Source organism: Marmota flaviventris, chromosome 14, assembly GCF_047511675.1.
Source record: "Marmota flaviventris isolate mMarFla1 chromosome 14, mMarFla1.hap1, whole genome shotgun sequence".
Lineage (NCBI taxonomy): Eukaryota > Metazoa > Chordata > Mammalia > Rodentia > Sciuridae > Marmota > Marmota flaviventris.
In genome coordinates this window covers 28,806,824-28,824,278 of record NC_092511.1, presented here as the reverse complement: position 1 = coordinate 28,824,278, position 17,455 = coordinate 28,806,824, and the positions used below count along the sequence as shown (strand labels likewise).

General features: G+C 37.6%; 1 protein-coding gene and 1 non-coding gene across 4 annotated transcripts in view; one reads left to right on the top strand and one right to left on the bottom strand.

Annotated features, from left to right (window-relative positions):
* Positions 1-5,045: 5,045 nt before the first annotated feature.
* On the bottom strand, positions 5,046-5,152 carry LOC114091166 (U6 spliceosomal RNA). The gene has a single exon (XR_003582469.1). It is a non-coding gene; the product is annotated as a U6 spliceosomal RNA (small nuclear RNA).
* A 6,702-nt stretch (positions 5,153-11,854) lies between these two features.
* The window catches only part of Strn (striatin), a 113,201-nt gene continuing 107,600 nt past the window's right edge, over positions 11,855-17,455 (top strand). For all 3 annotated transcript variants that reach the window (XM_027933507.3, XM_071601492.1, XM_027933506.3), the window contains exon 1: positions 11,855-12,175. In XM_027933507.3, coding sequence (XP_027789308.1) covers positions 11,942-12,175 — 234 coding nt within the window. In that variant the 5' untranslated portion in view covers positions 11,855-11,941. The remainder of the gene's footprint in view (positions 12,176-17,455) is intronic.

The following is a 17,455-nucleotide window of genomic DNA, read 5'->3' as shown; positions in this document are numbered from 1 at the left end:
TCTTTACCTGTCATCTCACAATTTTCCACTTCCCATCAGCCTTAGGCAACTGATAATCTACTTTCTGTCTCTATAAATTTTCTACAGTGGTATTTCACATAAATTAAATCATATAATATGTGGTCTTTTGTGACTGGTTTCTTATCTGTGCATAATATTTCAAGGCTCATCCATGTTGTAGTGTGAATCAGCCATCCATTCCTTTTTATGGCTGAATAATATTCCATTGTATATATGCCACATTTTATCATCCACTGATATATTTTATGAGTTGAAGGACATTTGGTTGCTTTCACTTTTTGCCTTTTATGAATATGATGCTCTGAATAATTATGTACCAGTTATTGTGTAGATATATATATTTGTGTGTATGTGTGTGTGTGAGCATCTCCCTACTAAGTCCTCAGGGCCTCACTAAATTGCTGAGGTTGGTCTTGAAATTTCTATCCTCCTGCCTCAGCCTCCTGAGTCACTAGGATTACAGGTGCACACCACCATGCCCAGCTGGATACATGTTTTAATATCTTTTGAGTATATCCCTACTAGTGGAATTGCTGACTCAAATAGTAACTTTATATTTAACTTTTTAAGGCACTGCCAGACTGTCTTCTACTCTCATTTTTTGCACACATGCATGTGTGCACGTATCTCCTTTTCAGTCATCTATTTATATAATATATTTATTTCTGCCTTGGCTATTTTTTGCTGTTCTTGGTACCTCTCAAACTTTTCCCATCATTTCCCCTTTTAGGGTAGACTGCATCATATCTTAGTAATGTCTCTCTTCCCCTCCTCCCTGCCTGTCTCCTTTTTTTCTCTCTCTCTCTGTTAGTACATCTTTATTCTTTCTCTAAACCTTTTTAAGCCATTGATAACTTAAATTCTAGTTTTCTACATCAATTCTGTTTGATGCTTTGTATTTATTAATATTTCCCCAGCCCATGAGATTTTTACAACCCAAATAATCATATCTATTTAGATTATAACATCCAGTGTCATAAAGCTAAAAGAAGAAGCAGCATTATAGCCAGTGAATTCTGAAGCATGATCTAAGTAGTTTTAATAGCATAAGCAATAAAGTATCTTCTGTTTGCTTTCCAAGTTCTCATTAATCAATATTATAGGTTTGGTTTCTCAATTTATCTAGAGAAAAATGAGCTCTGAAGTCAGGTGTCCCTGTTCTGAATAGATTCTACTAGTCACAGGGATAAAATACAGGACCACATCTACAAAATGAGAGGAAAATTTACTAGGTATATTTTCTTTGATCTTTTACATATCTAAAAAGTACATCTGTCTTCATAGTTATTTGCTTATTTTTATCAAGAGTGAATCTTTGAATAATCCTTTAATATTGGCAAATAATAATAATATTAGGTTTGATAAATAGTCTTTACATGTGTGTAAAATTGTTGTTACAGTATGAGAGCATAAAACATTAAATATGTAATGCAGGCACAGAAATTATAAAGTATTGCAGATCATGGGGCTTGGGTTGTGACTTAGTGGTAGAGGGCTTGCCTAGCACATGTGAGGCACTGGGTTTGATCCTCAGCCACATAAAATAAATAAATAAATGAAGTTGCAAAAAAAATATTGCAGATCATTACTATCAGTAAAAGCTACCATTTCTCGGCTGGGGCTATAGCTCAGTGGTAGAGCGCTTGCCTAGCAAGTATGAGGCCCTGAGTTCGATCCTCAGCACCACATAAAAATAGATAAAAGCTGCCATTTCTGTTGAATGCCAGACATTATGTTAGACACTTTATATTCATTATGTCTTCCGTTCAAACAATACTGAATGATGGATATAATTAGCCAATTTCCAAAACATTTAATTTATGAAATAACTATTTAATTATATGCATTACTATTCCTCACATTTGGGGGGGTGGGTATCAGGGATTGAAGTCAGGGATGTTTAACCACTGAACGGCACCCCCACCCCTTTAAAGAATTTTTTTTATTTTGAGACAGTGTGTCACTAAATTTCTGAGACTGACCTTGAACTTGCAGTCCTCCTGCCTCAGCCTCCTGAGTCAGTGGGATTACAAACCTGTGCCACCATACCCAGCTACACATTTTCTTCATTCTTAATTGGAATTTTTGTGTTTGTGTAAGAAATGGCTAACGTATAGCTATAAATAAATTTCTTGCCTTAATACTTTCCATCAGATGGGTTATTTTTAAAACCTGATTTAATCATTATAAGTTCATCTCTAGTTCTTTCTTATAGAGCTCACAGAATTTTACTTAAGAATTTTATATATCATAATTCAGAAAAACTATCCCAGGTTTTTATAAAAATTATCCTAAGCAAGCATGTGATAATCATATCTACCAGTGACAAGTTACAACTACTCTTTCTTTCCCATTTATTCTATTATTTTCCCAAAGAGGAATTTGTTTACACCTTTTGTCCGATATCCACAATTCTCTGTCTCTGTCATTGGAACTCATGGCTTTCTACCTCAGTATGTTCTCATACATATACCTGTCTTTTCCCCTACCCCACTACTGTCAATTCTAGTCAAAGGATCCATAGAAATTTAAGTGGACTTCTTCGAGTATTCTAACTTCCATTATTGATACTTTCTTCCTTTCTTTTTCCTTTGTTTTTGATTATTTTCCTTACCTCTTTCTTCATTTCAAATTATTTCAAGTTAGATAGAAAAAATGCCTTTTGTTTTGTTTGTGAAACATAAAAGGGCTTTAATCTTTTTTGTTGGTTGGTTGGTTGGTTGGTTGGTTTTTTGGTACCAGGGATTGAATCCAGGGGTGTTTACCACTGAGCTGTATTGTCAGCCCTTTTTATTTTTAATTTTGAGTCAGGGTCTTGTTAAGTTGCTGAGCATTTTTGCTGAGGTTGCTGAGGCGACCTTGAACTTGGGATCTACTTGCTTCAGCCTCTGGAGTTGCTGGGATTACAGGATAATGCTACTATGCCCAGCAAGGGCTTTAATCTTGTCCAATGAGCATATAAAGAGACTCAGAGGAAAAAGGAAAATCAATTTTATATCTTGTTATGAATTAATTTATTTCAATCATTAAGTTTACATTCAGCAAAATTTTGGAAAAATTCCTAGAACCTACCAACCAGAACAAATGTTAATATTTGACTTTATTTATTTCCATAGTTGCAATCATCCTACATAGTGGATGTTGTATCTTGCTTTCCTCTAAGCATTTCCCCCATACTACTACTCTGAGAATATAAGAGGGATTTAGCAATGACATTTTGATGGCTGGCTACTTAATGTTGGATGTGCCATTATCAATATCCTGTACATGGATACTTTGTTTCCAATTTTTACATTTCAATAAGTAATGTTGCATTTGACTTTTGAAAAGTCAAACTTTGTATATTATTTTCTTAGGATAGATTTCCTAAAAGGGTTATAAAAATATGACAGTTTTCTAGTCCTCCCAGGGACAAAAAAAAAAAGCCAGACTTGAATTTTGATAGATTGTTGAATCTTTAGAAAGTAGTATTTTTTGGAATAAACAGATTTGAAAATGAAACTGGGTCACTCTTTTCCAAACTCCAAGAAAATAATATAAAGGAGACCTTTTACATTGCCAAATATTTTGATATAACTAAGTGTTATATTTTATTAACGGCATTTTAGTTGAGCAGCAAGTAGAAAAGTTAATGGAGTTTGGGCTGTTTTTAGTGAATACTAAATTTTTGATAGTACTGTTTTGAATACTGTGAACCCTAGTGTGTATACATAGGAGGTGGAGAAGGGTAGAGGATGTCAAGGACAATGACAAACTGATGTTCATTTAAGCCAAGTGATTTAGAGGAACTCAGGTTTGAAAAGAACCATGTGATCATTAATTTTTAGGTAGGAGATCCAGGATAGCCTACCTGCATAAACAGGTCAGTATGTCACATAAGTGTTTTCCAAATTACTTAAAAAAGAGTTTCCTGGGGCTGGGGTTGTGGCTCAGAGGTAGAGAGCTCGCCTGGCATGCATGAGGCTCTGGGTTCGATCCTCAGCACCATGTAAAGTAAAACGAAGACAGTGTGTCCACCTATAACTAAAAAATAAATATTTAAAAAAAGTTTCCTAAGCTGTAAAATTAAAATGGAGCTGGGTGTGGTGGCTCACGCCTGTAATCCTAGTGGCTCAGGAAGCTGAGGCAGGAGGATTGTTGAGTTCAAAGTCAACTCAGCAACTTAGTGAGACTCTCAGTAACTCAGTAAGACACTATCTCAAAATAAAAAGTGCTGGCCCAGTGGTTAAGAGCCTCTAGGTTCAATCCCTAGTAAACCACCCCCTCCTCAAATGGATTGCCTTATGACAGTGCTTTTCTTCACACTGGACACATGAATAAGGAGAACTTGAATTCCCCTTTATCAAAAAATTTTGTGATACGATTCTCCAAGGCTGTCTTTTATTCATTCATTGGACAATTTATGTATGACAGATGTTGGGAATATAGTGGTCAAACAAAAAAAAATCTGTCATAATAGGCTTACATTCTGGCAGGAGATGGAATAAAACAATCACAGATGGTAGTAAAAAGGAAGGAATGGTATGAAATATGGCATGCAAGAGGACAAAAGGTAACATTCTTTTTAAAGGTTATCAGGAGCCCTTAAGATTTACTTTTTTGTCGTCGTCTTTTTTTTTTGTAACAGACATTGAACCCTGGGTTGCTTTACCACTGAGCCACATCCCCAGCCATTTTTTTATATTTTATTTAGATACAGGGTCTTGCTCAGTTATTTAGGACCTTGCTAAGTTGAACTTGCTGACTTTGAACTCGTGATCCTCCTGTCTCAGCCTCCTGAGCTGCTGGGATTATATGTATGTGCCACTATACCCAGCCACATTTACATCTTAAATAACCTGTTAGTTGTCTCAGAAACTCCTCAAACTTAGTTAATTTAAGATTGAACTCTTCATCTCCTTACCTAAAACCTGCTTCTGTGACCATGATCTTCCACTTAACAGCTAAATTCTCCTTTTGCTTAAGCCATAAGCGTATCATCACTTATACTTCCGGCCTTCTCACCAGATCTCAATAAATTTTTAAAAAACATGGAATGCTTCGCAAAGTCACATGTCATCCTTGCACAGGGGCTGTGCTAATCTTCTCTGTGTGACTCCAATTTTAGTGTATATGCCGCCGAAGTGGGCACAAGTCTCAATATCTTACCAAATCCTTCCATGTATCTTTATTATTACTATTACTGCCCTACTCCAGTTCATCATGCTCATTTGCAGTACAGATGATTCTTGACTTAACAATGTTTCATCTTAAACTTTTTTGACTTTATGATGGTACAAGCAAGAGTGCTACACATTCAGTAAGCATCATACTTCAAATTTTGCATTTTGGTCTTTTCCCAGGTGAGGAATAGCCATAGGATAGTCTCTCTCCATGCTGGGTAGTGGCTACGAACTGCTGCTCCTGGTCAGCTTCAGTTGAGCCTCATGCCACTAAGAGGAAACACAACCATGTCTCTACAGTGTACCCTGTTGCTAAGTTAGGACATTCGGTAGGTTAGGTATATTCATGCATTTTTGACTTATGATATTTTCAATTTAAGATGATTTTATCAGGATAAAACTCCCATCATAGGTGAAGAAGCAAAAATATAGCTGTGGATGGTAGGCTCAGCCTGGGTAGGAATCCAGCTATGTCACAACTTGTATAACACTGGTAAGTCACTCGTTTTTTTTTTTTTTTTTTTTTTGCAGAAACAGTTTCTGTTTCTGCAAAACAAGAACAATAATAATGTTTATCTCATAGAGTAGCTCTGGATTAAATGAGTTAATACCTGTAAAGGACCTTTAAATGTTGCTTGACCTTTAGAAAACAATTCAGAATGCTGTTTTCTACACACAAAATCAAATGACATATATTAAAATCTGACACCTTACTAAAAACTCTTCAGTTGGTTACCTTAGATAAAGACCAACTCCTCAACACAATTCTCAAGGTCCTACATAACCTGGCCCCTGCCTTCTTCACCTCATTTTATTTTGTGCCGGTATCTATGGCCATGTGGTAGACGTCCAATAAAGATCGAATTTTGGGCTGGGGATGTGGCTCAAGCAGTAGCCGGCTCGTCTGGCATGCATGCGGCCCGGGTTCGATCCTCAGCACTACATACAAACAAAGATGTTGTGTCCGCCAAAAACTAAAAAATAAATATTAAAAATTCTCTCTCTCTCTCTCTTTCTTTAAGAAAAAAAAAATCGAATTTACCTTATAGGGACATTGTAAAGATTGGATTAAAACACATGAAATGCTCTTCTTAGTACATGTTCAATAAATATTAACTATAAAATAATTGTTATTACTTTTTGTGTCAGCAATATTGGGTTTCTTTCATCATATCAAATGCACTACTTTTCTTCCTCTGAGTATTTGAAGTCTGCTTTAAAACTCCATTCTGCCCTCTTCCTTTTTTAAAAATTAAGGAAGAGTTAATTTTTAATTAATGTTGCAGCATTAATTTGGATATTGCCAAATACTAAGAACCATTTTATTTAAATTGTCTTGTTTTCCCTAGTAAATTTATATGTATCGGCTAAATTTGAATGCAGTCAGCTTATTGGTCATATTAAACATCATAAGTTCATGTGAAAGTCTGGATTAGCTGGTTCAAACCAGTCCTACTCTCCTACTCTTGTTACTTCATGTCCTGCTGCTGAGGGGAAATCTGGAAAAGGAGATAACATAGATAATGGTAGAATTTTCCATTATAGAGAACAAGTACTATAATTAACACATATTGAACAATAATAGTACCGTATGGAGAGCCTGCAGAGTAGAACTGTAGTACATTCAAAATAGATTAAATCCTGTTTTAAAAAAATCTAAGAAAAGCATGTGTCTTCAAAAACTTAAACAGAAATTAACTTCATCTTTCTTTGTTTTCTGGCACAAAGTCCAGATATTTTTCCCCTGTCATGTTTGTAAAAAAAAAATAATGTGCAAAAGTATATCACATTTTAATTCTTTTGAGGAGCAGTCTAACAGGAGTTTGGGGAGGTGGTGCTGTTCTGAATAATTCACACCTAAATGAAGTGTGTCTTCTGCTGAGAAAGTGGCTATACCTAGAAGCCAGTGTATTTCAGTTGCATTCTTGGCAGGAATAGCCAGCGTTCAAAAATGTTCTTCTCTCTCGCTCTCTCTCTCTCTCTCTCTCACACACACACACACACACACAGTTATTTTTATAGAATGAAGGTTATATAATTGTTTGAAATTCAGTTCCTAGCTTAGAAATGGGGGCACTTTAGTTATTAAAAGAAAACAACAGTTGTTGAGTAGAATTTTCATTCATTGGAAATTTTAAAAGGGAAAAGGGGTAGAGAAACAAGAGATGGAGTTGAAGGGGAGAAAACCAGAATGTGGTTTTGTATGTGGTTTTGAATATGTCAAAACCCAGTCTTCTTTGCTTAGAAAAATAGAATTTGATCACCATTAATATTCCAAGAGAAGTCTTGCTACAGCTTCAGAACTGTGTAATCAATTTGGTATCTCCTATGTTATTTAAGTTTATTAAAGCAATCCTGATTTTGGATTTGAAGTATTTATTTCTCAGATTATCAATTATGATAAATTAGTTTTAATTTAAAATTAAATTTAATTTAAATAAACTTATTAAACATAATTAATAAATAATTTTAAAATTAGGCAGCTCCTTAACCTCAACCATACTCTTCCAAGAGAAAATAATAATAGTAATAATAACAACAACTAACAGAGGCTATTTTCCCATCATATCACAAGCTTATGATGTAGATTTAGTTCTTGGACTCAAAGAAAGTTTCAAATGATAGAATTCCTTCATTTCTGACTTATTATTGGCTGTTTCCCCAACCAAGCCATTACCAGACTTCAGATCTAGGCAGTAGGTTTGGCTGGAGTCTAAGGGAAGTCAGACGCAGAGGCAGGGTAAGCAGTTAGGAGAAGGGAGAGAGAGTGCCAAGAAGCCAGATGGTAGCAGAGGAGCCTAAACAATGGGTTATCGATAACCTGTTCTTTCCCAAAATTCTCTTCACCCTTGGGGTGGCCTCTCAGCTCCAGCAGGTTCCCCTTTTTTTCTGCTCAGAATTCTGAAAGAACTGTCAAGTTCAATTTGAAGTTTTTCTTTGGGTAAAGTCTCAAAGACTCAAATAACCGGTCATTTAAAATCACTTGAAAAAAAAAAAACAAAAAACCACTCATTTTAATGAAACACACACACACACACACACACACAAAAGCAGATGTATTGTCATTTTATAGAACTATAATGCTCATCCCACAACACAAACACGTATATAACAAAAAGTAGAAAATATTCCTATTATCAAAATAAACTTTTAGTATTTTACATTTTTCACTTTAATCTGGTTTTAACTCTGTGTTCTTAGAGAACACTATTTTTATATTATTTAGACTTTATTATAAATGAAAAGACCAGGAAATCAACCACACTATGAGGTCTTAAAGGTTAGACTTAGGCATTAATTTTGTTTTGTTTATAAGATTATTTTAACTCTACTAAATTAAAATTCTGAATAGGGGGAGAGGGATGAGAAAGTAAAAAGAACAATAATTGAACCCCTCATATTTATCAGGGCCTGTTTTTTGTTTTTAATTTTTAGACAAATTGCTTAGGCAATTTTGAGACAAATTTGCTAAACTGTCCAGGCTGGCCTCAAACTTTGTGATCCTCCTGCCTCAGCCTCAGGAGTAGCTGGGATTACAGGAATGTACCACCCTGCCCAGCTCAAGGCCTGCTTTTTATATGTATCATTTCAGTTAATATTCTGAATTGTATTAAAATATAGCCATTATTAGTATTTACCATATGCTAGGCACTATGCAAAGGGGTTTACATTTCATCTCTCATATAATCTCACTGTTACTTTGTAGTGTAACTGATATTACCATATTAAAAACAAAAGAATCAAGGATGAAAAAATCTCATTTGCTCAAGGTTTCCAAATCTGGAAAATTATGTAGAGTATAAAATAAAGTTTAAGTTTGACTAATTACAAATGCTATGTCCTTTTTGGCATTAACTTTTAAAGGATATTTCCCTGAAATTCAAGAGACATTTTTGCTGTTATGACTGAGAATGTACATTGAGAGGAAGCTTCTGGGATGCCTATAATGTTGTATGCCATGATTTGAATAGTGGTTATATGGAAATGTTGAATTTGTCAGAGTTCATTGACTTTTTCTGTATATATGTTACATTCAATAAAATACTTTTAGCAATTCATAATTAATATAGAAAATGTGAAAAACAGAAAAGCACAAAGTGGGGCAGGGGAAACACCAGTAAGTTCACTACTAAAAAATGAATAATTTTAGAAGTTGATTCATTTAGGAGGAAATTTGGGGATGCATGTACTTTATTATCTTAAAGCAATTTGAGGCAAAAGAACTACAAGGGAAGTTCTCCTATTTAAAAATATTTTTTTGTTACTAAAGAGAAATATAACCATATATGAAAATTTTTGAACAAGTGAAAATTGCTTCATAAGCCCATTTCTACTATAACCACTTTTAATATTTTGGTAAATTGAATGATATTCTCATGACATAAATCATCAACATTATCTTGGGTATAAATAAATTCTTGAAAAGGAAAAAAGGTAATAAAGTTAAACCACGAATCAAAACAGTGCTTTTTGCATATATATGGTAGTCCAGGTTATCTCAGTTTAATTATGCTTCATAGTCTGTTATGAATTGAGTTGAAGGAAGAATCAGCGCACATCTCATTAGAGAAAAACAGCTAACATTTAAACCTGTAAGATTACTTAAACCCCTCAGATTAAAAAAAAAAAAGTGGTTATTGAATAATTGTCTCCTTGGTACTCTGGTAGATCAAATGAGAAGAGTCAACCTGTTAATTAACAAAAAATCCCTGAATTAGCAGTCAGGAAATCTAGGTGCTACTTTTGGCTCCGGCACTCAGAATCTCATTGTGGACAAGAATCAATTTCTTTGGACTTTTGTTATTTGAGTTGTAAATGAGAAAACTGGGTTGTATCTCAAAGGACACTTAACATCCAAAATAATTTATGACACAGGGAATACAGCCAGGCCCTGATCAACTTCTTATGGTAATAAAGGATGAATTCACAAAACGGAAACATTCAATAACAGAGAGGCTAGAGCTTGCCATCTTTATTTGCAACCAGACCAGATACAATGTGTTTCCTGTTCTTTGCACAAGTATCCATGGGAAGAGGGGGAGGCCAAGAGAGGACAAGGACAGGATGTCCTTCCCTTACATATCACTCATCACCCTATATTTTTACGTTTTTTCCCCCCATGGACATCAGTTCTGATATCCCAAAAGATCATCCTATGTAACAGAGGATTACAAGTAACTTTTTAGGTTGAAGAAATAAGTGCCCGATAATTTCATTTTCAATTCTTAAGTGTTTTTCCTTCCTTTGTCCCTTCGTTGTAGTGAGTTTTTTAGTGATATAATAATATCAAGGTATTCAGAGAAGGAAAACATTTACAAAACGTCTATTTAAAAAGAATGGACTTGGGTGTGCCTTTGGTAGATTGATAGTGTTGCTAGTATGCAAGTGAAACGTGGAAGAAACTGGGAACCTGACAAGTGAGAAAGGAGAGGTCCCAAGATACCCAAGGGAGATCTGGTCTGAAGCAGAAAGGGACTTTGTTCTTTCAGATAGTGTAGTTTTTTTTTTTTTTTTTAATTGTTCTAATTAGCTATATATGACAGTAGGGAGCATTTTGACATATTGAACACAAATGGAGGATAAGTTCTCATTCCTTTGGCTGTATATGGTGCTGAGTCACACCAGTAATCATACGTTTATATAGGGTAATAATGTCAGTGTAGTTTCAAGACATTGTGTGTGTGTGTGTGTGTGTGTGTGTGTGTGTGTATGCATGTATGTATATATAAAATCTCAATCTCTGATGATAGGAACTGTGAACTGTGTCATCTATCTTTACAGCTCCAGGGCGCGGGATATAACTGACAAATCAAAATATCTGCTCTACTGAATTGAGCAAAAATCTCGGGGAGTGGGGGATGATAGGAAAAATGAGACCGAAAAAACATATAGCCTCTGTTACTTGATATCTGAAACATTTACAGGATTTACTGCAGGAATACTACAAAGGGAAATGGACTTCAGATGAAAGAGTTTTTCGGACGAGACCTCAACAAACTAGAATTCGGAACAAGCCCCAGGAAGCCGCTGTGTTGTCTTAGGGGAGAGATGAAAATGAAAACTCATCAGGCAACAGGTTTGAGCCCCTCGGGTAAAGAAGGCAAGCGCGACCGCGACACGGAGTTGGCGAGTGGAAGGTTGTGTAGTACCGAGAAACTCGGAAGTCTGAGCTAACAAGAGGACTGAGTGCGGCCGGTTGGAGAACCAACGTCCTGCAGTTGGACAGTATAGCTTGCTTTGAGCTTTTTTTTAAAAAACAAAAAAACAAAAAAACAAAACGATCAGGAAGCTCTAAAAGATGTGCAACTCGGGCTGATATTTTAGCGTGATAACTTCCGTGTGTGTGAGAGTGTGTACAACAGGGAGCGCCGACCGTGAACTTCCGCAGCTTCTGCCCGCGGGCTCGGGGTACAGCTCCGCCTAGCCCAGATGTAGAGGAAACCCGCGCTGGGCGCTTCGAAGGCCCCTCGGTGGAGATGGGGCGGAGCAGAACCGCGGCCACGCCCGGTTCTGCAGGCCGCCCGCGCCGCGCCCCGCCCCGCGACTACATTTCCCAGCAGGCCCTGGGCTGCCGCGCGCCGCAGTTGACCCACTTCCCGGCCCGTCACGGGCTCGGCCGGCCCCCGCGCCCAAGCGGCTGCTCCCTGCTGACTGGGGTGTGGGCGGGGAGCGGCGGAGGGAGGAGGAGGCGCTGCTGGCTGCCGCCGTTGCCTCAGCTGCTGGGCGCCTGGGCAGCTCTCTGGGTTTCTGCGGCCGCCATGGACGAGCAGGCGGGTCCCGGCGTCTTCTTCAGCAACAATCACCCGGGCGCCGGCGGTGCTAAGGGGCTCGGGCCTCTGGCGGAGGCTGCCGCAGCCGGCGACGGGGCGGCTGCGGCGGGGGCGGCCCGAGCCCAGTACAGCCTACCGGGGATCCTGCACTTCCTGCAGCACGAATGGGCCCGTTTCGAGGTGGAGAGAGCACAGTGGGAGGTGGAGCGGGCGGAGCTGCAGGTAAAGACCCTCCCGGCCAGGCCCTCTTCATCCCGCCTCTTCGCTCCCTTCCGCCCTGCCCCGGACCCTTCTCCCCCTCCCCCAGTCCTCTCGCGTCCCCTCCCCCTTTGCTCGCGCCCATCCCACCCAGAACCTCATCCCCTTCTTCCCTTCACCTTTGGCTTTCGCTGACCCCACTTTTTCCACCCGGGTTCTCACTCCAGCTCTTGATGCGTTGTTTACCCTCCCCGCGCCTTTTCCTCTGCTGCTTCCCACTCTTAACTCCCAGTCTCATTTCAACTCTCTTGCCATGCTACATCTTAGGGCGTCCCTTTTACTTTACTAATTGGGCTGACAGTAGTTTTGAGAGACACTGAGCAAAACATGCTGTCCTGCCGTGTCCCATCCTAGGTCTGGAGACGTTATCTGCAAAAGGTATTGGTAGTTGACTTCTCTTTCTGCAAGGAAAGTGATCAAAGAAGACAGCCCAAGTTGTGTCAGTGGGGCCTTGGCTTTCAGTGAGAGACTGATGTTGGGCAATAGTGTTAGAAATATCAACTCCCTTTTTATGTATGTGAATGTCTTTTTTTCTGGCCTTTTCTTCTTTTTCACCGCTCCTGCGTTTCGTTTAGTTTCATGGATTTTGAATGAAGGACCTAGGTAATTGTGGTCCAATCATGGTTTGGAGATGGTTCCGGTTCTCAGAATCTAAAACTTGCCAAGAGTTAATTTTATGTTCCATGTTTTGTGAGCTTAACATGTATTTTTAAAGGGGCTAAAGAGGCTTCAGTATTAATTACTTGCCTTACATGATCTGCCAGATGAAATATATCCAGAGGTGAGCTATTGTGGGCCCTGAGAAAAATGAAAGTGAGTTGATACTTTACAGGCCATTCTGAGTTGGTGAGTTGGTTTTCAGTGCTGGTTCTTAAAAGTTATAAAGCACACACTTAATTTCAGGAGGAACTTAAAGAACTGTTATTGGTTGTGCCTGTTTTAGGGGCTAATCCTGTATGCTTAGGAAATTTGAGTACAGTTTTGGTTTGTAAAGTACTTGAAGTTAAAATGCTATCCAGTTTACCCCCCCTCCCCTCTTTTTGTAACATGTATTTTCTTTGGCAGAGAGAGAGGACAAAATCTGTTAAGTAGAATCATATGCTAAAACAGACTGCTTTCGTGGAGTAGAAGTGGTTCTGGAAAGACCAACAAGGCAAGATTATAGTAGACAGGGTTATCAATAAGGACCATGCTTGCTGCTAGCTCTGTGACCTTGAGGAAATCCTTTAACCTCTCTGGGCTTCACTTTCATCATTTACATTCATGACATGTTTACTGAATGCCCACCATGTGTGTCTAGGTTCTGGGATTAACAAAACTGACAGAGCTTCTGCCCTCTTGGAGTTTATGTTTTAGTCTGAAGGCAAATAATCAGCAAGTGCAGCTGTGTAGAATAATGGTTTACAGTGGTAATAGCTGTGGGGAAAAACAAGTCAGGGTACAGGAATAAAGTGTGATGGGGCAGCTGTTTTAGATGGGATCATTAGGGAAGGTCTCTATGGAGATGATGGATGAACAGGTTGAATGAATGTGAAAGTGGTCCATGGTGTCTATGATTTCTTCTAAGTCTGTATTTCTACAGTTGTATGTTTATATTCTTTGGTGACTTTCATTTCTACTGTTATGGTGCTATAATATAGTCCATTTGAAACTTGTAAGTTTTCTCAGAATGAGTCTGATCATGTCTATAATAGTACCCAACAAGTTTGAATGCTTATACATTTTTACCTTTATTAGTAATGCATTGTGTAAATGAGCTTGTGGATTTCAGGCTTCAAGAAAGAGTTAAAGGCAAGGGTTAACTTTAATGTGTGCATTTGCAGGATATGATTTTTTATATAGCTGCTTATATTTTAATTTCTGGCTTAGGAATTGTAAAATAAGTCATGCTAATTTGGTCAAAGCCAAACAAGAACTCAATACTATAAGTAGGAGTTTGGGAATTTCTAATCCATCCTGTCCTGTTCACCCTCTCCCTTATGTTTAAACTTTTTGATTTTTCAGTGTTGTCAATCTTTACTTTTTAACACAGACACACACACGCACAGTTTAAACTTCAGGTAGGTTTCTCATTCATGCTCATCATATTAAGAACAATACATTTTTACAGTGTCTTGATTTGTGCTAAAATTAAGTTCCCATAGAGAAACTTAAAAACTCTGTCATATTTTCTGAACCTAGGTATTAAAGGGGAAGAGGGTTTGCAATAATCTGTGATCTTTGTCTCCCTTATTAGTGAAATTGGAAATTAAAAAAACATTTTTTTTTGCATCAGATCATCATTAAATTCAAATATTTCCCTTCATTTTTCTTCTTCACCATTAGAAATATTCCTAGTAAAACAATAGGAAATACAATAGTTAAATGAATTTTGATGAAATATGTATCATTTTTAATTTTTAAATTTCTTCTCATGTTATTAACACCAACAAAGATTTAAGATTCTGTCTAATTTGTCCCTTCAGGAACCTGTCAATTCTGCTCTTTCAAGTTACTAAGGCAGAGTTTTCAAAGGCAATCCAAGGTCCCAACTACCTGGCCTGCCTCTGCCACCTTCAGATTTTGAGAGTAAGGAAACAGCTATATTGTACTGAAAACTTTTGTCATTTATTTTCCCAGGCACATTTTAATAGACTGTCTATTAACTTTTGGCAATGCTCTCCCACTCTAATAGGCTATTCATGGGAGAAAAAAAGAATAATCAAGGTATTACTGAGCTTTACATGTGTGAAAGGAATTGGAGAAGGAATACTAATAAGATTTGAGAATATTTTCTGTATGTGAGACATCGTGCTAGAAACCCCAAAGAAACATGCAGTCTAGTTAGTATAATAGAAAATAAACAATATGTAGAAGAATCAGAGTTTCTAATTTGCTAGGAAGGTTAATTTTCTTAGAATAGCATAAGAGGGAAGAATTGAAAGTGAAGGAAAGGAGAGCTGGAGGAAAATGCTTTGAGTTAAAGAGAACCCAAAGGTCAGTATTTGAAAATTTCTAACTATTAGGAAAGCAAATATATGAATCACAAAATTTAGTGGCCCTAGCTGGGAGCAGTGGCACAGTGCTCACAACCCCAGCAGCTTGGGAGGTTGAGGCAGGAGGATCACAGGTTCAAAACCAGCCTCAGCAACTTGGATCCTGTCTCAAAATAAAATGTAAAAAAGAGTCTGGGGATGTGGCCCAGTGGTTAGGTGCCCCTGGGTTTAATTCCTGGTCCTTCCCATAACCCATGCCCTAGATTTTTGGGGATTACTAGGGTTTGAACCCAGAGGTGATTTACCACTGAGCTGCATCCTCAGCATCCCTCCTTTTTTTGTTGTTGTTAATTTTTAAATTGAAACAGCGTTTCTTTAAATTGCTGAGGCTGACCTCAAACTTATGATTCTCCTGCCTCAGCCTCCCAAGTCACTGGAATTATAGGTGTGCACCACTCACTGTTCCTGGCTTCGCCCTAGATTTTGATGATTATGTGTGGTAGAATTGGAAGAGGCTTGGATATTTACCAGAAAGTGCTAGAATTGTGTGTAGTTGGTGATAAGATTGTGTAGGGCATGTGGTGTGGAGGTTGTATGCTGGAGTATTCATGAATCTGGGTTTTGTCAGTAATAATTTATATTTTCATTCAGCAGATATTTCTTAAGTACCTACCTCATGCTGTATCCCATTTGAGGTACCAGAAAAGATACAACAATGAAGAGAGAATGAAGAGATCTTGCTCTAATCAAGTTTAAATCGGGAGCAGACAGTGATAAATACATACATAACATATTGGAAGGTGATAAATGCCCTGATGAGATAAGGAGGATGTGTAATACTTGAGAGGGGAAGAAAGTTTTTACTGATAAGATGCCATTTGAGTTAAAACCTGAAAAAGTAATAACCTGAAGTGAAGCTGTGTAGGCAGGGAAAGCAGCCAGGAGAAGGGGGAATGCTTGAAATGTTTGGGGAATAACAAAGAGGCAGATGTGGCTAGAGTAGAGAAAGCAGATGGAAGAAATAATGTCATAGAAGTACTGAGTCTTGCCTATTATACCTCAGCAAGATGGGCAGCCATTGTAATGTTCTAATCAGAGAGCAGAGGTAATGCTGTCTTTAAAAAGATCCCTTTGCCAAAATGAGAATAGATGTGGAAGGGTAGAAGAAGCAGGAAGACTAGTTAGGAGGCTGAGTTAATTCAGGCTAGAAATGAATGAGGGTGGCAGGAATATATGAATGTATTTTTTGTTATGTCATCAAAGTATAATGGATTCTGAACAGCTTTGAAGATACAACCAGCAAGATGTACTAGGCGTTGGATGTAAAGTTTGAGAAAAGGGGGAGTCAAAAATGATTGAAACATCTTTTGATGAAGTGGCTTCATAAAACTGTGGAGAAGACTTTCTAAGCATTTAAGTGGAAAAAGTAAGCACTTAAAATGACGTTTATATTATTATGATAATATATAAAATATTGTGAAAGGCACAGTGGTATAGACCTTTGTTTAATTCCATGCTCTACAATTTACTGTTGTATATCATGCCTTTAATACATATTTGCCAAAATGACCTTTCAGAGCCTTGATTTCTTGTGTGTAAAGTGAGGATAATTAATTGCCTTGTGAGACTTAAATGAGTTATTTTAAAGTATCTGGTACAGGTGTGCTACATAACACAAAATAAGTGCTGAATAAATAAATAGTAGCAAATGCACTGTGTTAAGTTTTACTCTATTTCTTTATCCCCAGAGAAAAGTATAATCTTCAGTCATTAATTCTTTCAAAGCTACAGCATGTATGTGCCGTCCTGGGTCCATGCAGTCTAGTATTCTGGTTCTGACCCTTGCACTAATGATGATCTTGAGTATCTGCTTCAAAATAGTTATATAGTTTGAAAGTACTTGCTCTCTTTAATAACCCCCAGGCATCTGCTATCTTGGAATTCATATGAGCTCTTCTGAATATAATTATCTAAAGTTTGCATTATACCTTGGATAACATTGTACACATTTACTGACCACTCCATGCAACTAATCCTCAATTTCAATTGGTCCTTTAACTTACTTCCTTTATTTTTGGAACAGGTGAACCCCATGGTGGTATGGTATAATTTTGGAGCAGGTTCATTTTTCATTCTATTCATAGCCTTGATAATTTCACAATCTTTAATTATGAGGTTTTACTCTTTTAAAACGTATCTTGTTATTTGTTATTTAAGTTTTAACATTTCTCAAACCTAGCTGAAGTCTTAGAATAATGTGTGGAACTTT